General features: G+C 36.6%; 1 protein-coding gene across 1 annotated transcript in view; it reads right to left on the reverse strand.

The window, feature by feature from the left end:
• Nucleotides 1-26,454, reverse strand: part of PRIM2 (DNA primase subunit 2) — a 102,166-nt gene extending 75,712 nt beyond the window's left edge. Inside the window, exons 1-6 of the mRNA XM_032681462.1 lie at nt 25,369-26,454; nt 24,591-24,694; nt 24,207-24,286; nt 18,187-18,307; nt 5,528-5,623; nt 4,533-4,670 (exon numbers count right to left, since the gene is read on the reverse strand). Coding sequence (XP_032537353.1) covers nt 4,533-4,670; nt 5,528-5,623; nt 18,187-18,307; nt 24,207-24,286; nt 24,591-24,694; nt 25,369-25,522 — 693 coding nt within the window. The 5' untranslated portion in view covers nt 25,523-26,454. The remainder of the gene's footprint in view (nt 1-4,532; nt 4,671-5,527; nt 5,624-18,186; nt 18,308-24,206; nt 24,287-24,590; nt 24,695-25,368) is intronic.
• Nucleotides 26,455-27,848: the final 1,394 nt, after the last annotated feature.

Raw genomic sequence — 27,848 nt, forward strand, 5'->3', positions numbered from 1 at the left:
TCTTACACACACTGTCCCCAAGGTACCCCCCCTTGGCTGTGGGCTCAGCTGTGCCCTGTGGTGGGTGGGTCAGAGCCAGCTGGAACTGTGTTTCCAGCACAGGGCATCCCTGTCCTCTCCTCACAGAGCTACCACACTGCAGCCCCTGTTGCCAGGCCACTGGCACCCAGTACACAGGTTTAAAACTACTAGTGTTATTTTAATAATAAAAGGAGCATTTTATAGGCTCAACCTACAATCATAACCTCTATGTAAAAGATTTTCTGACCAATCACACAGGAGGAGGATTTGTATCAGACACTAAGTACTAAATGGTACTATGAGAAATGCAGTTTAAAAAAATCCTAAACGCATCTTCAGAAATGACATTATTTCAGGGGATCAAACAGCACAGGGAAGCTCACACCAAATGCTGCAACACTTGGGGCAGGTGGGAGGTGCTGCCCACCCCTACACCCCCTTGTGGTTTTCCAGACAGGGTAGGAACTGTGGAGGCAAACTGCTGTCCAACACCAACTCCATTTCAAACATGTCAGACAACTGCCAATGTAATATTAAGTCATTTTCTCAATTATTTGAGAAGACTGTTGATAAAGGCCAGTTGCAGATGATGATTTGTCAGCTCCTTCCATCCTCTCCCCCTTTTGTCCCACTTCAGATTTCTCTGGAGCAATCCCAATTCGTACAGTATTGAGTACAACACAGCTCTGATGTGGGTCTGCTGGTCTGAGCCATAACACTGAGGTGAATCTTCTGATTTAAAAAAAAAACCTCAAAACACAAAAACCAAAACAAAACAAAAAACACAAACAAAAAACCAAAACCAAAACCAAACAAACAAAAAACCAAAACAAAACAAAAAAAAACCAGCAAAAACCCTACTTTCCTCAAATATGAGATCCAAATTTTTGTGTATTAGCATAAATACAGTGAAACCAACTCTCATGAATAAAACACAAAGCAAACTTTGATGAATTTAAATTGCGTTAAGTTATAAAACAATTGTAGAGCTAACATTACAGCTTACATGCTGTTACAGAAAATGTTTAAGCCTTCCTCTAGTTTAATCATCATTAATGGCACAGGGAAATTATTTACTATCAAATGGGTCAGAGAATACAGAAAGGTCTTCCCAGTATTGATTTTACACATAACATTAACTTCTTCAGTTGCACTTGCAATTGCCAAGAAAGCTTAACTAATATTAACTCCCCCTGTTATTGAGCCTCAAGGAATAGCCACAGTCAAGATGTCAAACTTATTTTTAAAGGATAAACCAAAACAGCTCAGTGCTTCATGGGCTTGACTAGAAAGTGATTAAAGCCTAACTGACTGAACTGAATTTCTGCCAGTATCAACACAAAACTTTTTTAAAAGGTCAGTCCTATGAATTATTTACTGTTCTCTCAAAGCTGTGTCAACACATCAATTTACTCTCATTCTATTTCTCCTTTGCAACCCCGACTAGAATCACTCTGTAACATGCAGGATGGTGACACAAGTCTCCAACGTAGTGAGCAATGTAACAAGACTAGGTAACCACCCAAATTATTCAAGGCTTTCAAGACCTAGGAAGAGCAACTTTAGCACAAGCACAGTCCCATAAAGTCTACAGCTTCAGAGCACCTTGGAAAAGACAGGGCAGGCCTTCATCATAAGATCACTCCTGTGTAGGCATAACTCCTTCCAAAAACCTGTGCATGTGACTGCTTGAGTAGCACCAAACAAGCTCCAGGAGGCAAAACATGCATCAAGTACTAATAACCAATATTATTATATTATTATAACTGCAAACCTACCCATACAAGAAAACCACACTGCTTAACTTTGAAGAATTGAACCACTAATGAAAGCTGTAAGAAAGATTCCTCAAAACTACATGTTTGAAAGACCATCTTTCCACTCTCTATAATCAGGGTATTTTGTCCCTCAGAAGCTTACAACAGAACATCAAAGACAGAAGTATTGGCCAAAGTCAAACTACCCCACAGAAGATACAAGTATTTAACCTAATTTTATGAACCCGTGAAGATACAAACCCCTTCTTTAGAAACAGCATTCAAGCCTAATTTGGATTATCATACTGTTAAGATGTTTAATTCTCAAATTCAAATAAAAAAAGGATTGCCCATTAGAAAGTGCTGAAAACGAAGTGTAAAAAGTCGGATGCTGCAAACCCACTAAAACATACTCTCAAAGAAAACATAAGTAATGCTTACTGAAGTGGTAATGTTATCAAACACATTCATTAAAAGACAAATTAAATAACCACCCAGTGATGATGTTTAATGCTCTATTACTTCTTAATTAAGTTTGACCATGATGCACAACTTCTGTGCAAAGTCGTCAAGACCTCTATACTACCAAAGTGCTTGAAGTGAAGCACATTTCTCTTGACTGATTTCTCCTCTGCAGCAGACACTCCCAGCATCCATGTCCTACCAAGTACAGCTAAACCAGCTGTACTTGCAGAACTTAGGTCTAGGTCAAACACTATTTCGACAACCACTTTTCACAAACAATACTGGAATTGTGCTACTGTGTCATAACTTCTGTTTAAATGTGCCTCTTCAGTCCAGATATGGCTGAAGAAAATCATTAAAGATTATCCTCCAAATTTGTATGCTGCAGAACAGCAACCATTACCATCTTCAGATTTGAAAAAGATTCCTTCATATAGTGCTTTATTTAAAAGTCTATTCTTACTTTCACTGAAGTGTAATTGATGTTTATAGTTTTGTTCCACTGAAAACTACACTAAGTATCCAGCTACCAAGTATCACACTTCAGTTATGCCTCTGCTGTAACAAGGTAAGGTTAGATTGACCTCTGTAAAATATGACGGAATTTTGCCCTTCATTTCCAAAAGACTTCAATCAATAATATTCCTAGCATCTCTTAGCAGTGCACTGTGCTGGCTAAAAATAGTTGAAACAGTTTATTAAACACAGTTTCTCACATTAAACTAGTGATCAAAAACCCCTAACTTCAATCAAAAGCTCTGCAATAGAACACTAATCTTCTTTTATTCTTTAGTCAGAAAATATGGTCAACTTAAATAAACAAAGGTTATGCATTAAAACAAAAAATTAATGCAAACCTGAAATACTGTAATAACTTAAAACACAGCAGTTCTGTAGAAGATAATTTTCCTAGCTCACGAGAGTTCAAATTTCTAAGCCATGACTACAAAGCATAATATAAAGAAGTTTTATATAGTGTGTGTATATATATATGTATATATGAAGTATCTGTATTTACTATAAAACAGTTATTGGCTTTAATAAAGTAATCTGGGTTAGATTAATAATATGTAAGATGGGGGGGTGTTCATATGTAATATAGTGCATGTGTTTTCATAAGAAAAAGTTGCAGATTTCTGCTCAGATTGAAAAGTCAGGAAGCCTACTCATCACAGTTCCTACTGTTTTTCAGGCTTCTCAGCTACTTACACAACAGGCAAATTCCAGAATTACACAAAGCTTCTCACAAGTATTTTAAATAGATGCAGATAACCTGTGTACTTAGCTAGACTTCTACAGAAACAATAATTGTTTTTAAATCCTACATAAATGTTATCAGCTTTCAGTAAGAACACTATGCATCAACTGAAATACAGATATCTCCAGTTGCAGTTGTATTAAAGAGTTCTAATGAAAATGTTCACATAAGAGTATCACAATTTTCATTGCACATTAAAAAATTCCACAGGCTCCAGTTATACTCAAAATTAAGAAGATGCCAGTATACTAATTTTCTAATTTGTTAAAGGAATGCATTTTTACTTCACACTGTTTGTTTACTAAACGTTCATGGTCAACCTTGATATTAATGTGACATAGCAATATAAGGCTTTGAAAACATTCAAAAAGCAATCTAAACTGCCTTCATGTTTTTCAGTGCTGCATTTTCTTGGACTAAAATTCTGTACATTAGATATGGTCACCAACTTTTAAACCCAGTGAACCATAAACTGGCAATTCCTGAATTGATCACCGAATTACTAACAGAAGAAAATTCACATACAGTGTTTACTATAGATGTCCTAACCAGATGTGATACCTCAAATATTCATACAACAAAGACTTTACTTTTGCCTGATATGTTCTGACTTAGCTCATTTCAGTTCTTACTAACAAAAGAAAGAGAACAATTTAAAAAAACTATTTTACTTGTTCCAACAAAAAAACCGTTGCAAAATGTTGTGAGAGAAAAGAGATGAGTAGAAAAAACAGTTGTGAGCATAGGGCTAACATTTTGAATGAAAGGTCATATTACTGTCTCTGTGAGAAACAATTTTAAAATCCTCTAGCAGAAATTTCTTTACAATGCGCATCATAAGCTAAATTCCATTTAAAATTTATGAACACTCAGCTCATAATGAACTTTTTTAGTGCTGCCAGTATTTTTGATAGCATTTCTGGTATTCTACAGATGGAAGCAGATAAATTTAAAAGTCCAAAAAAGCTACTGTCCAAGAATGTCACTAAATAACGCAACAGAAGTTGTAAAAATCAGACTGTCTGACTTACCGCCAATGCTTTAGATAATTTTGTTCTATAGTTATTCAAAACAATTGCATCAATCTCCTTAAATGGCACATATGCAAAGCCATCTTTAACAAATACTCTTCTGGTTCTAAATAGATCTACAGCATCCGCAAGTCCAACCTGAGAAAGAAGAAAAACACACATTTTGGAACAGCAAAATAATGCAGTAACAACGTTTACAGCCCTCAGATTCAAGATGGACCAGTAAAGCTTCAAGTCATTCTCTGTCCTTTAACACTGCCTCCAGACAAAATGCAAAGACTGTGAAATTACATGCTGACTTAGGAATAGCTGATCATTATTTTGGTGGAAAAATACTGTTTGCTTACGGAAAGTCATGCAACTCATCAAAATAAGATACTTCAAAGTTCCTATCTACAATTATTAACTCATTTATGTAGCTTTGCACTGCTTACTGATTTGATATTTGAAAATGGACTTCTGCTGGCCTTCTGTTTCAGATGTCTCAAAATATTTGATTCATGTAAGCTACATTTAGGAGGTCTTGCTAACAGATCTGGAACCCAATTTCACTCCAAAGAATCAGTGGGCTCCATTTAGAAACTTCTTTCCTCTCCCCTTGTTCTCTCACAAAATGAATTCCAGATTAATACAATCAGACCAAACATAGTTTCGGCAACAATTATTTGAGAATGTCTCCATCCTGAATTGTTCTTCAGCCAGGCAAATTAAGTCATTTGTCTGGGAAACATTAAAACTTAAGGCCATTTTTGTGTCAAAAGCAAAGGATAGCAGAAGAGGACAGAAGACATTCATAGTAGTTTAAAGCTCCCTTCATTTTCCCAGTCCCTCTCTCTACCCTTATACCCACATGAAGCAGAGAAACTCTCATTAGTCTCAGTTAATTTAGATAGCTGAATTAACTGTTAGTATTGGGTAAACTTAAAACTAGTAACTGCACATTTAACTAAGAGAGAATGAATGCAGATCTGAGGAACTTAGCAATTTCTAGTTACCTTATAGAACATTTGTTCTTTTACTTTAGCCAGACTGAGGCCAGGAGTTGATGCATACAGCTCATTTGCCAGTTCAGTTTTCAGGTCTTCACCAACCTAAAATGAAGAAGTTGTTTTAAAAGTGCTGAAATACTTTAGAATAAGGCTTTTTTTAATTAACATGAATGAAAAGATTACTTCAACTGTAAATATATCACCAGCTTAGTTGAAAAGGGAAAAATAATTACATATTCAGCACGTGAACACTAATAATTAATTAAGCAGAAACCAGCAAAACACTAGTGGTCAATAGTGTTAAGCAACCTTCCTTATGAAGCAAAACATCAGATTTTAAAATACAATAATTTTAAAAATTAACACAAGAACTGGAAAACATACTTTTTAAAAGTCAATCTCTTTAAAATAAAATTCATGACAATGCTTGCTCATCTCTGAATTTATTATATGCATTAAAACAAAGCAGGATGAATCAATGGCACTTAGTAAGGGTTTTGTCAGATTTCTAACAAAAACATCACTTTCAGCTCATTTTTAAATCCTGACTTTTAGCAAAATTATATATAATCTTATATTCATAAATTTAACTTTTTTTTTTTTAAGGAGTGAGAACAATGGTATATTTATTGTCCTCTAAATGTTAGCGCTTTTCCAGGTAAGTTAAGCAGCAATGCTCTAATTTAACAACTTGAAGTATTTAACCCAAAATTTCTAGCTTGAAAAATCACAATGTTACACTTCCTAATACAAAAACTTAAATACTGCATATTCGTTAACACACATCACAGAATCACAGAATATCCTGAATGGAAAGGGACCCGCAAGGATCAGAGTCCAGCTCCTGGCCCTGCACAGGAGCATCCCCAAGAGTCACACCATGTGCCTGAGAGCATCATCCAAACACTTCTTGAACTCTGTCAGGTTTGGTGCTGTGACCACTTCCCTGGGGAGCCTGTTCCAGTGCCCAACCACTCTCTGGGTGAAGAATCTTTTTCTAATATCCAACCTAAACCTCCCCTGACACAACTTCAGGCCATTCCCTTGGCTCCTGTCACTGGTCACCACAGAGAAGAGATCAGTGCCTGCCCCTCCTCTTCCCCTTACAAGAAAGTTGTAGACTGCAATGAGGTCTCTCCTCAGTTTCCTCTTTATAGCTTTCTTATAGAGTGGTGCCCAAAACTGCATACATTTGCATAATACGTTCTTGATAAAGTATAATGGAAGTAGTCCCTGAGTGAAAGGGACTAAGTGTTAAGAAACACAGAATACCTTCTCAAAATATAGATGGACAGAGATGTCATCAAAGCATAACGTTGTGAGACACTGCTGGATGTGTCTAGTCAGGAACCAAGCCCAGGCCATCACATGCAACACATGCCCAGACTCCAAATGCAAGATAAAAAAGACACTCTGTCCTTCACCTCCATGGAAAGAGTTGTGCATAAGCAGTTTTCTTCTCTGAATGGGGCAGAATATCTAATTTGCTGATCAACAATGACATGCAGTTAAATAGGCATTTGAACAAAATTTTTTTCCTTCTCAATTGAAAACCTCGAGAAAATGAAACAAAACACTTTTCTTGGAATTCATAGGAAGGACCCTTTAGTTTCAAACTTGTAGAAGTACCTTAGCAAAAAAAACAAAAGTGATTTGATAGATGCATATAAAATGGCCAAGGCAGCAATGTCAAGGAGGCTTATGGTTACCCTGTCTGCATCTTGATGTACACTCTCTGGAAAAACAGCTTTAAAAAATAATAACAAAGACGACAGTGAGACAGAAGAATGCAACTTTGAAGACAGAGGAAATACACAGTAGCATTATATTTCTGCATTTGAAAATTTAAAGCTCAGGGAAAAAGAGACTGTAAGGAAACCATTTATCTTTAACAAAGTAGCTGTATCAAAACAATTAAATGAGTTTCTGTAAATGCAACTAGAAAACATTTTCTATAAAATGTTCTCATTACCAATATACTTCTTGATAGACTTTGAAAAATTCCTGCTTTTCAAACATGACACACTAAACTATATTCAAATTTCACACAATGCTACTAAAACCCCGCAACTCCCTCCAGATGATCTATTTCTTGTCTAAATCTAAGTCACCATATCAGCTTGCAAGGATGTCTTTCACCTGCTATAGACCAAAGTTCAAATTTTAATTCCAAAATAGTGGCTTCCATTTTTCAAATCTAACATTTTTATGCTTTCTTACTAGAAATTGTTTAAGAGAGCCCAGTCTATCATGTCATTCCAAATCCTCAGTGACAGTGTCTTTGAATGAAAACAGCATAACACATTGAAGCTGCACTACAGTTGCACTATTTCTTGGAGGATATTTTATTAAAAAACACATCAACCCAAGCCAAAGATAGAGTGGGTGGGTTTTTTTTGCAGAACGCTATTAAAACAGTCCAGAGACTGCTTTATAAACAGGCCAGCAACACTGGGTGGAGAATGAGAATTTGTTCTTCCAAAACCAATTAGCTCATTTTCATCCACAAAACCACTTTTTTCAGTATTACACTTAATTTCAATGGGGTTTTATCTTTAAGACACACTTAAAATAATTATACTGACTCCAAACTTCACAAGTTGTCTAGCTCCTTCTTTATTAGTAATTTGACTAAATTAATCTTGTACAGATGTAAAGCCACAGTGATTTTACTTTTTCTTGCATGTACTAGCAAACAATTTAACACTGTTGGGGTAAAAGTTATCCTGGTGAAACCTCACAAAAAATAGGCTAATGGGCCATGACTGAAGATTTGGATAAGACTGTGGAAGTGTTCCCAAAAATATTTTTTTCAAAAATTGTATTTTTTAAACAAACACGAATATTATTGCAAAGTGCTATTTATAATATAAATAAATAATACCTATAAAGCTGTAAAATAATTTACATCTTACAGCCTCAAGTATCTTATAGGTTAGACACACCTTCAGCAGCCCTGCAAAGACTTTGATTCTTGCCTTTTCTCTGAATTTCCATCACCTTGACATTTTCAGGTGATAGAGAAAGAAGAAACAAGGGCATCCCTAGCCCCTAACTAAAGCTGAGAGACAACTCCAGAATGCATTTAAAAATAGAATTTGCTTCCCTAAAGACTGGAACATGAAAAATAACCTTCCATTGGCATTACTGATTTCACCACTTTCACGTAAAATTGATTGAAGATGCAAAGAAATATACTCCTCATAGTCTAAAGTCAGACTCAAGCTTTCAGTCAGGTTGTGCCTGTATCTCTACATACAGAGCACCATGAAACCATAAATCCCAATTTTTCTTGGTTCACAGAAGCTGGAAAAGATTATTTTTTTCTGTTGTTTTTATTTTTTAAATTATTTTAATAAGCATACTATGGTTTGTCTATTTAATAGTTTCATCTCTAAAATGGCACTTGGAAGAACACATTTCAGTAATCATTAAAACCTAGACACAACTAAATACAGCATTCAGGATTCTAATCAAGTCTAGAAAGACAAATAGGTTGCTTAACGTTTGACAGCACTCAGTGATCCTCACCAGATAAAATACTGTGTTGTTGAAAACATTAAAAAAAACCAAACAAACCAAAAAAAAAAGCCCAAAACAAAACACAGAACTCTTCTGAGGGTCTCATCTGGTGAACATCTGACCTTCCACACTGAACTGATTCAACTCACCTCACAGAAAACAGTTCACTAGTTTTGCTTCCTTTGTTTGTAGACAATATAGTAAAATGCTGACCACTATGTCAGCCTTTGGTTTGCCTAAGCAAAGAACAACAGGAAAAGGATCTTCCCTTTTCAGTGATAGTGGGTCAGGTAGCATAGCTTGAGACAATTCAACACTTCATCATAAGTCTCTCAGACTTAGAAAATTTACAAAAATAAAGACATAAAAAGAGAAGGCACAAGAGGAAGGGGAAGAAGCAAGTAGTCAGGACAAGCTGTATTATTTCTAGGCTTTTTGTTTTCTACGTGCAGTTTATTCACTGATTTTTAATCACAGAACTGTCCAGGAAACACAAAGACACATAAATTTAGATTAAAATATGAATAATTTAATATGTAAGGCTTAGTTACACAAACATAGTCAGTGAGGTAGTTCAAAAATTTCAAAATAAATTTGATATCCTTACTCCGCTTTAATGAAGAGATAAAGATGCATGCACACATTATACCACTATACATGTGCAACTACTTAATTTTGGTGTTTCCAAGTCTCCCAGTAAGGAACATACATACATAACGACAGTCAACTACTGTAGTAGCTATAAACCTAGATATCAATGGTGTTTCCTTTATCTGGAACAAAAAAGAATTTTAAGAAAGCAACAGTCAATTCTATGACAAAGCCACAATTTGTTTTCACTTTAATCTATCTTCTGAAACTTGAATGATTGAACTAAGAAATTTATTACTTCTTTTGAAATTAAGTACTTTAGGACAAGAATAACTCGCCACGTTATTTAAAGCACTAATGGTATACATGTTTCAGTGTCTCATTTAACAAACTCTAGCATTTAAAAACTTACCCTACTCCTAAGCCTTTCCAGATACAATTTTGTTTCTATTATGACTTTAAGCACGGAGCTGACTGAAAAATAAATATTCTTAGGTTACTTTGGCAGTAAGGCACTTGTTTCCCACTTAGGCATCACTTCTGACCTTTGCTGTCACGTGTAAGACAAGCATTGCTGATTTTCAAGCAAAGGGACAAATATAAGATTTAAGTAGTGGAAAACTAAGATAAAATTCAGAACCATTTCCTTAACAAACACAACCCTCAGTCTATTTGGACAGTAAAATTAAGGTTTAGACAATTTTTACTTTTAGGCATTTTCCCCATCCTGTCTGGGAAAGGAAGAAATATTATTTGATACATCTAAAATGCACAGCCATAAACCCTATCAGAAGAACATTTTGATTTAAACAGCTGCTACCAAAATGGATAATTATAGTCACAGTCTTTTGGTGGATAGACATGATATTGAGTATCTGTACTTACTAGGGACACAAACTAGTCCCCATTCTCATTAATCCAATTCTGACTTTAGGATCTTCTGTATCCAATAAAGGCAGTCATAAAGTATTTTTTCAAGAAGCTAAATTACAAATATTTATACAACTGCCCCACTACCAAGATAAATGCTTTTGAAGAAAGCATAATAGCAATATCAGAAAGTCTCTCATAGGAGTACTCTGATCATAAAAATGGAAATCAAAGAAGTTTAATTTCTACTGCTTAAAGCTGCTAAAAAAGCACTTCAACTGCACCATCAAAGAGCTACGGTGCAAAAAAAATTCTAACACTTACGCATTTTGCATTTTCCGTTTTATTTTGCAGTTCTTATTCTTTCCTCTCAAATGATGCACTACAGAGCATTAGCTCCCTCAACTGACTATTCCCATCTGCCATTTCTTCCACATTATTATGATCCAAAGCATTTATTAAAATAACATGCTTTATAACAGCATTTAAAAATTAAGACAGCTAATTCTGCAATAACTGGCTATTACCCTAAAATAAGGCATCTAAACTAGAAGTTATAAAAAAAAAATTCACAGTATTTTTTTAAATTTCAAGAGGCTATTCAGAGGTAAAGAAGTTCTATAATAACTTAAACATGATTTTTTTCATCCTCTGTGGAGAAGAAAAAGGAACACAGATGTATTCAAAATGAAATATACTACACTTTGAAGTTTATTTCTTTTGCACACTGCAGAAAGATAACACTGAACAGAAGCACTGCAGGGAATATAAATTCAATTATACATCATTCTCACACCACAGATAAAGACACAATAATAACTATCAATTTTCATTTCTTGTGGAAGCAACAAAGAGGAAATATGTCTATTTCAAGGTACAGTCTGAAGATAAGAAGAAAGATGGGTCACATGAAATCAGAACAATCAAGATGATGACCAGAACATCACCAAAAAATAAATTAAGGATAAAACTTTGCCTTCTGCTCCACTCTACATTCCAGTATATCCAGTTAAATTTCTGGAAAGTACAGCAACAACTCAAAGCATGCAACAACCCTTAGGAAAAAAACCCCCAGAGACAAGTAGCAATTCACCTGTGTCTGTCAAAAATTAAACTGTATTATTCCAATTATTGCACTTTATGACAGTGCACCAGACCTCGGAAACAGGGAAAAAAGCAAGTATCATATTGTGTCAAAAGGCCCTAAAGTCACTGAAAGATAGTTTCACAAACAAATGACCAAACAGTTCCAAAGAATCGTCTACAATCTGTGTTCAAAACCCATTGGAAAAGCCATGCATGGAAAAATTTAACCAAAAATAGTAGGACATACCAAGCAAAGTTTCAATACTACTTAGTTTTAAACTAAAATTTAATATTTCAGTTTCTAACCTGCATATTAAAACAGGAGCAGATTACATAGTGAAATGCCCTGAGGCTGGGGACACTGCGAGAGCTCTGGAGAACAGGATCAAACAAGAAAATCTGGTGTAAAACTGAAGGCTCTAAAAATTGCAAAAGACACTCACAAGAACAACAAGTCACTCTACAAAGAAAGGATAAAAGAAGAAACAACAAGAAAGTACAATGAGAGGTAGAAATACAAAGAAAAGGGAAAAACAAACAAACAGGGAAACAACCCCATATTTCTCAACTAGTGGATAGAACAAGAAGAAATAGACTTATATTAGGATTGATACTTGTTAAAAAAAAAGTTAAAAGGAAAGTAAAGCAGCAGAATGATGATCACCACTGTGAGACATGAACATGCAAGCAAAGCTGTGAGGTTTTCATGGACAAAGCAAATGAAACTACTGTAATCTTCAAAACACTGCTGCAAGTGATAAAGGTGAAAAAACAAAACAAAACAAAAAAACCAAACCAAACAAAAAAAAAAAAAAAACAAAAGAAAAACAAACAAAAAACCCACAAAAAAACCCCCACAAAACAAAAAACAAAACAAAAACAAAAAAAACAAACAAAAAACCAAAAACCAAAAGCAAAACAAAAACCAAAACAAATAAAACCAACCAAAAACCAAAACCAAAACAACAAAAAACCAAAAACAAAACAAACAAAAACAAAAACAAAACCAAAGCAAAAACCAAAAACAAAACAAAAACAAAACAAAACAAAACAAAAACAAACAAAACAAAAAACAAAACAAACAAAACAAAAACAAACAAAACAAAAACAAAACAAAAACAAAAAGCAAAACAAAACAAAAAACCAAAATAAAAACCAAAAGCAAAACAAAACAAAAAAAACCAAAATAAAAACCAAAAGCAAAACAAAACAAAAACAGAAAACCAAAACCAAAACAAAAAACAAAAACAAAAACAAAACAAAAAACAAAACCAAAACAAAAACGAAAAGCAAAACAAAACAAAAAACGAAACAAAAAAACAAAACAAAAAAAACAAAACAAAAAACAAAACAAAAACAAAACAAAAACAAAACAAAAACAAAACAAAAACAAAACAAAAACAAAACAAAAACAAAACAAAAACAAAACAAAAACAAAACAAAAACAAAACAAAAACAAAACAAAAAACAAAAGAATAACAAAACAAAAACAAAACAAAAACAAAAAAAACCAAAAAACAAACAAAAAACCAAAAAACAAACCAAACCAAAACAAAAACCAAAACAAAAACCAAAAGAATAACAAAAGAATAACAAAAGAATAACAAAAGAATAACAAAAGAATAACAAAAGAATAACAAAACAATAACAAAACAATAACAAAACAATAACAAAACAATAACAAAACAATAACAAAATAACAAAACAATAACAAAGGAATAATTTCCTTTGCAATTAAAATACTTTCTTCAGTTACTATAACACTTAAAATATTAACTGTATTTCCTTTTAAATATCTTACGTTAATGGTTTTACTGCCAGAAACTGTCAGGCATCATTAATGTAATTACTCATTTATAGTAAGATTTTAATGCTCTAATCTTCTATACTGATGTAAATCTCAACTGCACACCTGGTGTTTGCACACTCTCTTTGATGGGCTCTGTCACTCAAATGTCAGCATTTACTTGAGTGCTGCTTAAGGACTTGCTGTGCTCCCTCCGTGACTGACTTAGCACATAGTCTATTTAATGTGCCTTGAGAGCTGAAGATTACATGCTATACATAAAAAGCTTCTGTATTTATCTAGATGACAACAGCAATATCCTTTAAAAACCTTTTCTTCTTTCCTTTTTTTTTTTTTGTAGCACATAAAGTATAGAACAGACTGAAAACATTCTAAAATACTTTCAGAACCATTCAATGATTCTCTTTTTACTGTGATAGAAGACCATTTAATGTATCGGGGAAAATAGTCTTAAAGCATAGATTTATTCCTGCTTTCCTTCTACCCTCTTCCTTTCTGGACATTTTATTTAATACTGTGCACTCCACCTCTTGCCCAAGCTGGCATAAATTGATAGGTATAAGCACCAATATTTCAGACTGCTGTAAAACTTTGAGCACCAAACCAATGTTCCAGTAGGCTGGGCAGCACCAGTCCAGGCATCTTCCACACTTGCCAGAGAAGAGATTGGCCAAAGCTATTCCTACAAGTGACTCAAATGCAATCTCCATGTTCATAGATCAAAAAAGTGTCTCAAACTCAAATCGAACTTCCTTCCCCCCCCCCCAGAAAGTCCAGAGGCTTCTCACAGAAATACTAAAGATAGACTGACTTAATCCAGTGCCAGCTTCGTAAAAACTTTTCAAGGAAGAACTTACCTAAGCTTCAAATTTCCGTAATTTATACTAAATGTAGAAAGGCTTATTTTCACAGACATGGTAAAAATTTTTAATTACAATAATCCTATGCACGTTCAAACACTAACTCATTATCCTGAACTCATCATCTTTAACCTGAATACTTTGAACAATTTATAGCCTTCCTTTTGCAAGTAGAGGGCATCTTTATAATCAGGTAAAACTCCACAGTTTATTTATTTCAATAAACCCTTTGCCATCTATTTTGCTCCGACAACAATATAAATGTCAGCCACTGGACAAAAGAAATCCTATTAAAAAATTAAAATATTTCTTTTCATTAAATTTCATTTCTATTTTTATTTTCAGAAAGCTCTTGCTCTTTGATTAAAAAATCTCTTTAATCATGAAATCAGAATTACTATCATATCAAACTCACTACATCTTACTGTCATATAAAAAACTTTTGAAATCTGGTATGTTTTCTTCTAGTTATTAACAACTTCATTCTTGCCAAAAAGTTGCTAAATAAGATCTTTTTATTAGGTATTCAAAGATCTTTACAACTTCTTAAGTATTATCCATGAGTGGGATTGAAGACTTCTTGATTCTACAAAGCAGTAATTTTCAATCCATAATTCACAAAATCTCAGAAATTAGTCTGCAAAACCCCTGCAAAAAATACTTGAATAAAAGTCTCACTTTCTCATGCATGTAAGCAAATGAGAGAAGGAGAGAGGTGGCAGTCATGGAATTCTCAATGTTAGGTTCACTTTGTTGGCGCTGTAAATGAAAACAACTCAGACAAAACCATACAAGACGATCCACTTATTTCTCCTCCCCAAAAAACAGCTGACAAGTTCTTTCATTAAATACTGAGAATCACTCTTACAGTGGTTCTTCAAACTGTTGACATAAGCTACACCAGACTACACCAAGATTTGAGCTTCAGCAGCTCCGGCCTTTTCAGACTACAATTCTGAAATCAGAATCACCACCTAGAAAATGCAAGGCACCTGTTTTCTCTTTAAAGAAATTTAAATAAGTTTCTTAGGGTATCTTAAGCAATTAAAAGTTCCATAGTAGAATTTCTATCCATTTACCCATATAAAAACTGGATTGTAATATCAGAACTTAATTCCTTTTCCTTGAAGACCATCCTCTTTCAAACAGGTAGAGCACAAAGTTTGATTTCCAAAGTGGTTTATTGCACAATAAGGCACGAAAACATTGTAACTTCTAGTAGAGAAGTATGAGGAGAATAGTTCATCCTAATTTCCTTTTTAAAGCCCCTTGCAAATAGAACGTTGAGAAAAAGAATACTGCTTTTAGAATGGCCTTACTTTTTAGTGGCCCCTACATAGCACCAAAGAGTTTAGATCTCTTTCAGATACAGACAGAATTCTTTAGTAATATTCAAATGTTTTATACATGATAGTGCAAGGAAGGATTAGTTTTGCTTAAATTTTTGTAAGAATTGGAAGCGGGAGGCAGGGGACGTAGAAGCAGGGAAGTAGATTTCCAATGACATGATGTTTTGTTGCCTCGACAGGAGTAAGAAAGTAATACCTTCTTAATCATTTTGATATATTGAAGGCACATTCAGTAGCACAGAACCAAGCCATACTCCTAGCTATTTCCAGCAACCCGCAAATATTAATTTATTCTCACAAGCCTGAATACTGAAGCTGTGACAGGAGAATACGAGGCTGGGGAATAAGCAATGGAAATAGAGCTCCACAAACACACCGTTCACTGAAAGGTCTGTTGCACCAGAGAATGGCATTTCTAATAGTCTCTCCAAGACCCAGGAAAGCCCATCTGTTATTCTCAATGCTGAAAAAACCCTATTTCATCCTCAACATACACTGATGCCAGATATTTCAATCTAGCAATATACAACATACATCAGCCACCTACCTTAGAATATTTAAGTTCTTCTAATTAAGCAGTATTTTAAGAGAAAAGTTTTTTCAGTAGACTGATGATTGTACCTTAATTTTTATTAACTTTAAGTTTACTCTGAGAGCTATAGGCAAGGCTGGAGTTTCCTAACAGAACAGTTCACAGCTGCATTGCAAAATATTGTTAAAATCATTAATATAGAAACTGGAATAGACATTTTCCTTTAATCCACTCAGACAAACAAAACAGTATATAATAGCAGGAACTCTTTTCTAATATCCCTAAAACACCTCAAAAACAACAGTTGTTTGTCTACATAGATTTGTCATCTTCAAGGTTTCTCATTAGTTGTTAAAGAACCAGAGTGAATTTAAGTCAAAAGGGAAAAAAGTTTTGAATCTAATTTCTAATGAGAAAGCAACAACTTCAGAATAAGAGCACTTACAGAATTTTGGACAAAACTTATATTCTGTATTCTTCATAGCATGTACTTAATGGGCCAAAATCAAATGGTCTATTAAACCAATGTGTATGGTCTATGTAACAATAAAACTGCTACTTAATTGTACATAATTTCTCTTAAAATTATATATAAATCCTTCAACATATTATGCAATTTTTAGCTACTACATTTAATAGCAGCCTTTTTTGTGTTTTTTAAGCTAAATCATAGCCTTGGTTATATATCTACAGCTCCACTAACTCACATAATATACACAAACAAGTAGAATCAAAATGTTTTTTAGCATGCACAAACATACAACCATGTGTCCCCATGGGGACAATTACACAGTCAGTTACTTTCCTGAGCAATCCATACAAGATTTGCATGCTAGGATTATTAAATTTTAACTATGTCCTCAACAGCTATCTTAAGCATTCATTGAATGCATGTATTTTTAATTTTCACATAGTTTTCCAGATGTCAGTATTCATGGAGGGAAAAATGTATAAAGTCCCCAGGTCACTGTGGTTTCCCTCAGTTCCTATAGCAAGCAGTCACATCTTAAAAGTAGTCAGTAGATTGCAAAGGTTCTAGAGGAAAGCTTATGAGTAAAGATATATGTTGACCAAAATTATTTTCCAAGTGAAGTCAATAATCTGATGAGAACAGATTGCATATACACTTCACATAAGAATCAAACACAGCCTGAAACCTCTAGGGTCAATTATCAAACAATTCATCAAGAAAGCAGGGCAATTTTAACCTGTGTTATTTGCCCAAATAAGACAGACAAGACCAGGAAGGGCATTGACCTGTTGGAGTGAGTCCAGAGGAGGGTCACCAAGATGATCAGAGGGATGGGGGACCTCTTGTATCAGGAAAGGCTGGGAGAACTGGGATTATTCAGCCCGGAAAAGAGAAGGCTTCAGGGTGACCTAACTGTGGCCTCCAGTACTTGAAGGGACCTCTCAGGAAAGATGGAGAGGGACCTTTTACAAGGGCATGTAGTGACAGGACAAGGAATAATGGCTTCAAACTCAAAGAGAGTAGGTTTAGACTAGATATTAAGAAGAAATTCTTTAGTGTGAGGGCGGTGAGGCACTGCAACAGGCTGCCCAGAAAAGCTGTGGATGCCCCATCCCCCGAAGTGTTCAAGGCCAGGTTGGATAGGACCCTGAGTAACCTGGTCCAGTGAAAGCTGTCCCTGTCCAAGCCAGGGGGGGTTGAAACTAGATGATCTTTAAGGTCGCTTCCAACCCAAACCATTCTGGATGGATTAGATCAAGAATCATCGAATCTTGATTCAAAAATACCTCCTATCAGCTCTTGTAAACCTTGTCAACTTATCCGTGTAATTACACATTGTTTCAGTTGTGTTTGTTGACTGCAGTAGATTTGTTGTGGCACAAAATTATATGACTTAATCCTCATTTCTGTGGCACACACACTATTCTCCAAGTTCAGAAGTTCTGTGTGGTTGGGGTTTTTTTGAAACCATAACTGCATTTTTTACTTTTTAAACACAAGCGCTAAAACTACCTTAATGAGAATTTAAAAGAACAATAGGTACATGCAACATAAATACAGAAAGTAACATACTTACAGCTTCAAATGATAAATTAACATGTTCCAGGAATTTCTGCATTAAACCTTCAGTTAGTTGGCTGAAGCGATACCGGAATAGATCCATTTCTTGCTGAAGAAACCAACGCCTGAGATCCTCACTGCAAAGGAATAATTAAAAAAAACCATAATGCATTTTCAGAACATGCATTCTCTCTTTCCTTAAAAACCAGACCTCAAACCTAGAGAACACAGCATTAAATGTAATGCTGACTTTGGGATGTAACCCACAAACTGGGGAGCTTGGGAGTGAAGGTAGGATATCTTCAGTAATGCACACTCAATCAGAAAAGACTTCTGAAGAGACAATACACAAAGAACCATGTTTTGAAAGAACAGAGGTAGTCAATCTCAACACTAAAAATTGCTCTGTAGGTATGAAAGCTGTCACTCTCTAAAATGGTACTCACCATTTCTTACTTGTTTTGGATAAAAATATTCAATCGCAGGTAACATTCTCCCTTGGTATTTAAAGAAAAGCTTATTTTCCACAACATGGCACAGAATTTCTTCATTGTACAACTAATATCACAATTAACCTGATGAGGCAAATACATTTTGAAGGCTACTTCTTTTAAATCTCACTTTTAGGGTAGCTCCAGTTGAAGGAACATGCACACATCTCAGATACTATGACAATAGTGCTCTCCATTCTAGGCAACAAACAGCCTGGAAACAGGCAAAAGGAAAATATATGGAAATAAACTTGGGTGAGAAACACAAATAGAACATCCAATTCTCGACAAAGAGAAAAAGGGGTTTAGCAACTGCAGGTGATCAAGTAGGAGAACAAACAAGAACACAGGGACAGGAGTCAGTAGACAGTATAAAACAACAAGTCTCCAAGTCCTCTAAGTTTTCATATAACTCTTTACATTCCAGTGCTCAGATTCCCAGGCATCAGCACACTGCTCAAAGCTATAGCAAATAACTACCAAAACACCAGTAACAAAAGCCACCTTGTATGTACAAGCACAGAATGCAGATGATGCTGCACCTCACTACCACAGGGCACTCTCTTGAACTGTCCTCCGAGAGCTACTGTGTAAGCCACTGCCATGGCAATTCACAGAGCACAGAAATACTGCAGTCTTACATGTTCTCCTTAGAATATCTAAACATCTTTTCCCATTGGGAACACATGGATCACAAGAGTAGTTTGTGCTTTTGCAGACCATACTTCTGGTTGAAAAAAAGTAATTATTATTCAAAGTAATTCCAGATGGAAAAGCTCTGTTCTAAAGTATAGAGTATAAGAAGTATAAACCTGTGGACGGTTTCAGTGCTTGGGACATACTAATAATCTGTGCAACTTAAAATGGAAGTTAATGTCTTAATGACAGATCTGTTGCAGTTCTTCTATGTGCATCTCAGACAGCAATAAAATCCTAGGATGTGACAATTTTACTCTTTTCCTAGTTCATCAACTTCACACTGCGTTTGTTTTCCTAAGTGGGAAAACAAACAAATGAAATATCAACACACACGCCTACGAAAAACAAATCACAAACACAATTATTTATAGTCACTTTGGAGGCCAGCCAGTCTGTTGTTCTTCCTTTCCTTCAAAGGCTGTAATCCCACCTACACACTTAAGTTATCAAAACAAGAAAATATTACTGTTATCTCTAATACACACACCTATCTGGATTCTTCCTACAGCTGACGAGCTGACTTTACACTACTGTGTATGTCCCAGCATATACTTTAAAACTGATTTTCCTAGGATCATCATCATTGGGGCATTATTTACTTCATTTCTAAAGACAAACCATAACTTATCCTCATTATTCACATGTAAAAAACTGTACCCTCTCACTTCAGACACACATTAGTATTAATACTTATTATCAAAACCCCAAGCTTAACTGAAAAGCAATATCACTGTCATTAGACTAACCAAGCTGCTGATGCACATGAGGGAGTTGCAGGTCACTAAAGTGTAGACATAAAGGATATCTCCTTGTTTTTTGCCACTTAACTTCCTGGTGTGCAGGTTACTCAACAGTTAAAACCAGTTCATAGATTCCCAACTATAAAAGTAATATAAAAGAACAGGCTCTTTTTTATAGGGAACAGCACTTGAGAGAGTGGGATTGGAATGGAAATACCCTTCACCCCCCCCAAGGAAAAAACAGCATATTTGTTGGGAAGCATCAACGCAGAAGTACCTGAGGAAAGGCATGCAAATGTTCATAAATCTGGAACTTAAGACTAGTAGCACACAGTCCACAGCAATACCAGAGTTCAGTTACCAACAACTGAATACTGATTTGTGAAAACCCTGGGCAGGGGCCAGATCGCTGTTAGGCAACCAACACCAGAGGATTCCTCAGAGTTTAAGTTCCAAAAAGTGACAGAAGGGGAACATGGGTACAGAAAACACACAAAAGTAAACGCTACTCAACATAAGGGGTAGGAGTTTTAGCACACAAGTCTAATTTATCATATAGAAAAAACAGCAAGAAGTAGTGAAAAGGCCTTGCCAAGTTTGAAAAAGAACTTATGTCCTTGTTCTGTGACACAGACCAAACCAAATTAACAAAAAGGCATAAAAGTATGTTTGATAGTTTTCTGAATAGAAGAGTTTTGCTGTCAGAGCAGAGGCAAAATTTATTTATTCCATCTTAAGAAAGTAAAGTGAAGATTATGCGCCTGTGACTTAGAAGGTTCTTCATAGCCAATTTGCTGAAGTGAAGAGAGATGTAACATACAGAAGCAAAAATGCAGTCATGTCCAACATGCAAAAAAAACTGTCTTTAGATCTGCATCTGTCATGAAAGCAAACAATACAAGATTATTCTATTTCCTGGTCCTGAGAGATATAAGTGACATCACAAGAGGTGTGGAAGAAAGGTATGGATGAGACTGTTCTATTCAGACTGTACATATCCCATCTTATGGGAATAAGCTTTACAGTCTTGGATTTCAGAAAGCAGAAGAAGGAAAGTGAAGAGATGATGACTACATTACAAATTTAACTGACCAGAATGGTGGAGATGACCACTTCAGAGCGTGTAAAAACCAAACCAAAATAATTCAATTTGTAAGTGAGAACTGATACAGACTAGAAAAAAAAAAATCGATGTAAATTCATACCCCTGGGTGGCACTGTTGGCCAACTGGAAACTAAAAAATGCGCAGGAAAAGGAGCCTGTAAACACAGCTGCCACTGAATTCAACCTAGTTTGCAGCTATGTCTATGTAAGTACACTTTTTCAATCACTCCTACCTTAACAGCCCTCATCAATTAACCTTATGACTTGTGCCAAGCTTATTTTTCTGACCTAGTATGATAAAAACTTGAAGCACAGTATATTCTATTTGCCTTCCAATTTTATCTTCTGGGGAACATGCCAGTTTTAGATGACAGAAATATCTCATCCCTAAATAGTTGCTTTTCAAGAGAGAATGAAGAATGCTGGGTACTGAGTCACCTCATGGGGCTTAAGACACTATTTTCCATTTTAGGAGTAAGCACTAAATCCACCTTTTCAAAGAAAAGGCAAAAGTGGAAACTGACTAAAAGCTGCTTTATTGATATGGAGCATCAACCAACTGCATATAAACTGGAACACAAAAAGTTGTTTACAGAGTGCTCCAGAGCTCCATCCATGGCCCCTCCTCCGTCTAAAGGAGTCTTTTGCCCTAGACTACAAAGCCAGGCTGATTCTGTGGCCCAAAATAGATTGTAATCATTTCTGCATAGTGGCTCACCTTCAGAAAGCTGCCCACCTCTGTCCTGCTTATAGCCTAATTTTTAAGATACTTCCCTGAAACACAGGGTTTGAACAGTGTCTCCCATTTGCTTACCATGCAAGAATGCCAGTCAAATAAATCCTCAAACAGAAGATAATCATCTTCTTCTAAAAAGACAGCTTGCAGAGAAAAAGAAAGCAGTCAAATTATCTGCATCTATCATTCATTCCAGGAGATTCTAGAGCCATTATAGATAAGTAGGGCAGGAGGGTAAAGATATCACATCACTGACAAGGGTAAATGTTTAGCCAAGTGCCTGCTGGGATATTTCTGACTGAGGCAGCCTTTCACTCAGCTTACTATCCACTTCATTCACATGCCTTCCTCCCTGCTCAGCACAGAGGACAAAGCCTAGGAAATTCCACTCCTGAGCCTAATACCTAACCTTCAGGCTTTTGCTAGGTGGCTTGGGTTGCCTTCTGTGAATCTGACCCAAACTCATTTTTCCTGAGGTCAGAGACCAACCCAAAAATAAACACCTCTTGAATTCCAGATCAGATTCTTGCCACTAGAAAATTCTCCACATGAGTAGAATTTTTTTCAAATGTGTCATTACCAAAACTCTGAAAGCATCTAATCTTCCACTGAAAAGCAACGGTCTAAATAAGCTAAATAATAACTAAATGTTTAAAGTAAAGATTTACAAGAGAGGATAATGAAAGCCAAACTGACTATTCAAAATGCCACTAGCTGCATAACACAAACCATTACATTTTCAAGGGCCTTTTAGCATCCAGGCTATTTGAGGATACTATCTTTTAGAGGGTTTTGGTAAACTCACAACATAGGTAAAGCAAGATAATTTCTTGCAGGACCAGTATGACTAAGGGAGTTTATAAAAATACACACAACAAACACAGGCACTAGAAAGAAACCAGTATTACATTTGTTATTCACAATCACAAATTATACATGTAGAATACAGAAGAGTAAAAGGAATTTCAATTGTAATTCTGTTATTTAACTTGCTCCCTTCTTTCAGGATTTCAAACTATGCTATCAGAGTCAATGCAGTGAAGGCTGGTATTGATCTTCACATCCACAACCTGTTCCTCACTGTACCTGCATCATAGATCTAGCTGGTTCATCGATCACATACATTGACAAACCGTCTTCAGCACAGCCCAGATGCCTTTTGACAGGACAACATGATGGGATGTAAACGATCCATAAGATTTCAGAGTGTTTAAAAGTCAACCAGGGCCTGTCATGGTGAGGTTTGATCTATCTGGAGGCGTTTGAGGCCTCTGCTACTTCCTATTCTGATCAGATGTTCTGGAGCAGGAACCCAAATCCATTTCAAAGACAAGCCTCATTCATTCCAGCTCCAAATTTTGGCTTAGACCACATTCCCACAATCCTTCCTACTCACCTTTCCGGTCTGTTTTTTGCTGACAAATCTGTATCCAACCATAGCAGCACCTCAGTCACATCACCTATCACAGTATAATATGTATTCTACCACATTCACATAATTTAAATGGACTATATTGCAACTTAAAGTGCACTTGAATTAACAGTTCAAAAGAGTACATACTTCATATTTGCCAGGTTTAATTTTTAAAAAGACTGTAATGACAAGGAGTCAGGAGTTCACACTAATGTATAACAAAGCTGCTAGCAGACAAAAAGCACTGACAGCCTCTATAATTTCATCTGAAAACTACAGGAGAAGCAAAACCAATGCACTTTACTTTTTGCTTGAGATCTCACGCAACAAAAAAAATGCATTGCAACCATCCACAGCAATGAATTTGGACAAAAAGGAGAGTCAATAGAGGAAACCTCAAACTAAATTATATTTTTAGTTTGTCAGAAGCAAGGTTCTCTATACAATAATATAAAGCCTATTTACATAGTCAGGTCTTTGGTCAGTTATCAATAGTTTAGCATATACAGCAGTGAAATTATATTATTAATCACTGCAAATGCCTAACAAACACTTAATACTGACATGCTTTCATCTCAAAAAAAGATATGAAGAGACTCAAATCAATGCTCTGTGTATAAAAGCCAAAAGTTTGTTGGTTTTTTTTTAATTATTACAAAATCCAAATACTAATTTGTGTCCCTTTTCATCACAGTTGAAATCAGGTTCCTAGCAAAAAAAAAACCTGTTTGAGCCTACCTTTCAATAGAAATGCAACTCCAAAGTATCTGTAATGTCTATAATAAAGCAATGTAGTATCTGTATACATTTAAAATTAATAACGAGTACAGCATAATCCAAAAAGTACTTACGACTGGCAGTAAGCAAGGCGTAGTATGAAATGAGAGATATGATCTTTTCTTCTTGCCTCATAATCATCCTCAGCCAAAGCCTACAGAATATAGTTATTATTTTAGAGAAATAATTTCTCCCAGATTAAAAATTCACAATTAATTTACCATTGGTGTTCAAGATTGTCTAAACTCATCTTTTAGGCAATAAATGCAAACCATTAAGGAAGGAGGTAACCCTAAAGAAAGAAATATATATCCTAAAAGAAAAACTACATCTCTGACAAAACGACAGAACTGCAGTTTTAGAAATAGCATTTCATCACCTCTACTTTTATTCATAATTCTTGAATGGTGTAAAGAAAATAAAGTGCAAGAGAGTTACATGTTCCAATTTTTACTTACTCTGTAGGGAAACTTCAGTTTCCGGAGCTCATTCTCCAGTTTAGTTTTGTACGAATCAGTACTTCTTACATAGCTCACACCAAGGTTTTCAACTACTTTGAGCACTGGACAAAAAAAGAAAAGGTCCGTGTTAGAGAGAACATGTTGAAAAGAAATCTAAATGTATCACAGCTTGGAAAAGGCACAAACTGAGGTAAGGCCACAGGAATTGCTTTTAGCCGAAGGAGGAGTAAAAGGGTGAGAAACGTAGAGGATAAAGTGTGGTCCAGGAGTCCTTAACAGCTGGCCCAACTCCGGGATCCATAGAGTCAACAAGGAAAGGGAGACAGCTAACTGATGGATCACTCTCAGAACATCCGTTTCCACCGTAAGGACAGACACCTTGGATCCCGCAGTTTTCAGGAATTCAGGGGAATCCTTGGCTCCCCACCTGAATCGCAGTCCTGAGAGACATCATATATGTCGCAACACCCAGAGAAAGTGAAACGTGGTCGTAAAAACTACCAGTGTAAACCAAAACTACACAGTCCCGACGTCTACACCGAATGCTTATGGTGAAATTTGTCTCAGCTCCCTGAAATGCCCAAAGCAGCGCGCTTCCCTTTAGCGGGGGCTCCTGCCAGCACGAGCAGCAGCCAGCTCGCGTGCACATCCGGCAAAGGGAGCAACCGGGCCCGCCAAAAACACACACAGCCTGACAGGAACGGTAAAAAGCATCGAGGGAGAGAGAGAGGGAGGGAGGGAGAGAGGGAGGGAGGGAGGGAGGGACGCTACTCACGCTTCAGGCGGTCGATGGCAAAGCTCTCGAACTCCACCAGCGAGATGCTTTCCGTGGGGGGCTCCAGGTAGAACTGCAGGCTGTGAGGGTACAGCTCCCGTCGGTCCCCAGCCAGCCGCAAATGCTTCTGCCTCGCTCGGCTGGAGAACTCCATCTCTGCCGCCCCAGAGTTGCCTCCGGCCCCGTCCCGTCCCGACCGACCCCCGCCCGCCGAGACACAGCGAGAAGCCCAACCTGTTCCCGGCCCGAGCCCCGGCTTCCCGCGCTCCGCCGGCCACGCCCACTTCCGCGATGAGCCGCGCCCCCCGCGCTGCCATTGGCCGACGGCAGTCAAGGGGCGGGGCCCCGCTCTCACGTGCCCCCACCCGTCATGGCGGCTCCGTGCACGGCGGGCGGAGCCTCGCTAAAAGGTGCCCGCACCTGGCATGGCGGCTTCGAGCACGGGGGCGTCCTAGGGTCTTCTACAATTGTATCGTTTTGTCATTTTTCCACGATACTGCAGGATTTGCCATTTCTGCCGCCGTGTTGACCATTTTTGCTGCAGCTGGGGTTATGTTATGTTTTATGTCCCTGCCACAAAATGCCACTTACTCGCTAATTTTTTCCCCTACCCGAAAAGTTAGTTAATGATCTTGCAACAAATTCAGAGTGTTAAGGGGTGGGAAATCAGAACTGACATATAGTTTGTGCTCACAAAGTGAGGAAAATCAGTAGCTTACGCTGGCAAGTTCTTAAGAGCAATGAAATGATCATGGACCAGGACACACACTGGTCTTGTGTTCGTGGGCAGCACCTGAGACATTCCCAAGTAATCCGACTGCAGCTTCAACAAACGCTGCGACTGGCAGCCAGCCTGCAGCTGCAGACTGCTTCTGTACTAGAAGATTAAACAAGGTGCTGAGCTCAGCTGATGCAGGATAATCCACTCCATCCTTCGAAATAAGGTGGCCACATCCGCATTGCCTACAGAGGATATCGATGTGCTTGTGCTAATTCTCAGACTGTGAAGTGTGCTCTTTGGTCTGGGCCACTCTGCCAAGGTACTATGGGAACATTTTAACAGGATAGAAAGTCAAGCTTCAATCTCCAGGACTGCTCTGTAGTTTTCCAGGAAAAAAAACATGCTATTGATATATTTTGATATAGTGATAATTTTATAATATATTTAACCCAAAGTAAGTTCATATCTTTATATGTATATATATATATAAAGCAACTTTAATGCAAAGCAACCTTTTTTTCAAATAGACGCTGCTCATCCCACACAGTTTCTTCCCTTCTCCACCTGGCTGCAACATGAGTTGCTCAGGAGTAGGAGTGCATCTGCCAAAATCCACCTAATATTTGCAAGAAATCAGCTTTTGCCTTTGACCAGTGTGTTAATACCCTGAGACTGACAGTGCTCCATTCAGGGCAGGTCAGGTCAAGGAGTTTGGTCAGAGTTCCCACATTTGTTTAGAGTGCTGTACCTGGCCTGGACTGGAGGGGGAGAAGTGTGACAATGCTGAAGAGTACAGCAGAAAACGACGATACTTTTCATTTTAATTAAATTTCCATTCATGTTTTAGGGTTTGGCACATAAACAGTACCACACCTTTTGAAATCATGGTATGCAGTTTGCTGGCCATCACTATTTCTACTGAACCACGTCCTGCTGATTTTTAACAGTTCAGCAGCTATGTCTATGTCTGCTGGTTTACTTCTATTTTTTCATTTATTGCTGAATATTGATCCTGAAATTGTCTGTAATTAGGTGAAATCTATCCTGTTTGGTTTTTTTGAAGTTCACTTAACTAATAACACTAAGAGTATTGCAAAATATCATAAGATTACTTCAGCAGAAATTAAGAATCAAAATTAACATCTATATTACTAGACTTAAATGCTATATTACTAGACTTAAATGATTCTTACAATGCAAGACCTTACCTTTTCACACACACCAAAAAATACTGGGAAAAGAAAATAGGAAAAAAAAAGTGAAAATTTATCACCTTGATAAAACTCCCCAAATTTAGTACTTCAAACCTTCTTACTGATGCATTTATTGAAACCTACAGATGGTAATACTTCTCACTATATCATTTTGGCTACTTTTTTTTAAAGTATATTTTCATCACTCCCACAGTAACATTACCAGTAGGGTCTGATTTTTTAAGTATTTTTAAGATAATTATTGATTTTGTAAAAACCCACCTCACAAATGTTTTACAACAACATCCATATGGTCAGCTGTCAAACTGTCCCAATCATCCCATCCAAACACAGTCCAATTTAGCATACCCCAAACTGTTCTGCTACTTAATTAACACAGTGTTGGGAGGAAAGGGTTAAAAGTGGAAAAATGAGGAGGAGGATGGTAGATTTGCTCAAGTGACCTTGAAGCTGGAAATGCCAAAGCCTGGAGAATAACAGTGTGGGAAACCCCATATATTGTGCCTACTGCTGCTTATTCTGTCTCTGTTTTGAGAAGATTTCTG

This window comes from Chiroxiphia lanceolata, chromosome 3 (assembly GCF_009829145.1).
Source record: "Chiroxiphia lanceolata isolate bChiLan1 chromosome 3, bChiLan1.pri, whole genome shotgun sequence".
In the NCBI taxonomy this organism is placed as follows: Eukaryota; Metazoa; Chordata; class Aves; order Passeriformes; family Pipridae; genus Chiroxiphia; species Chiroxiphia lanceolata.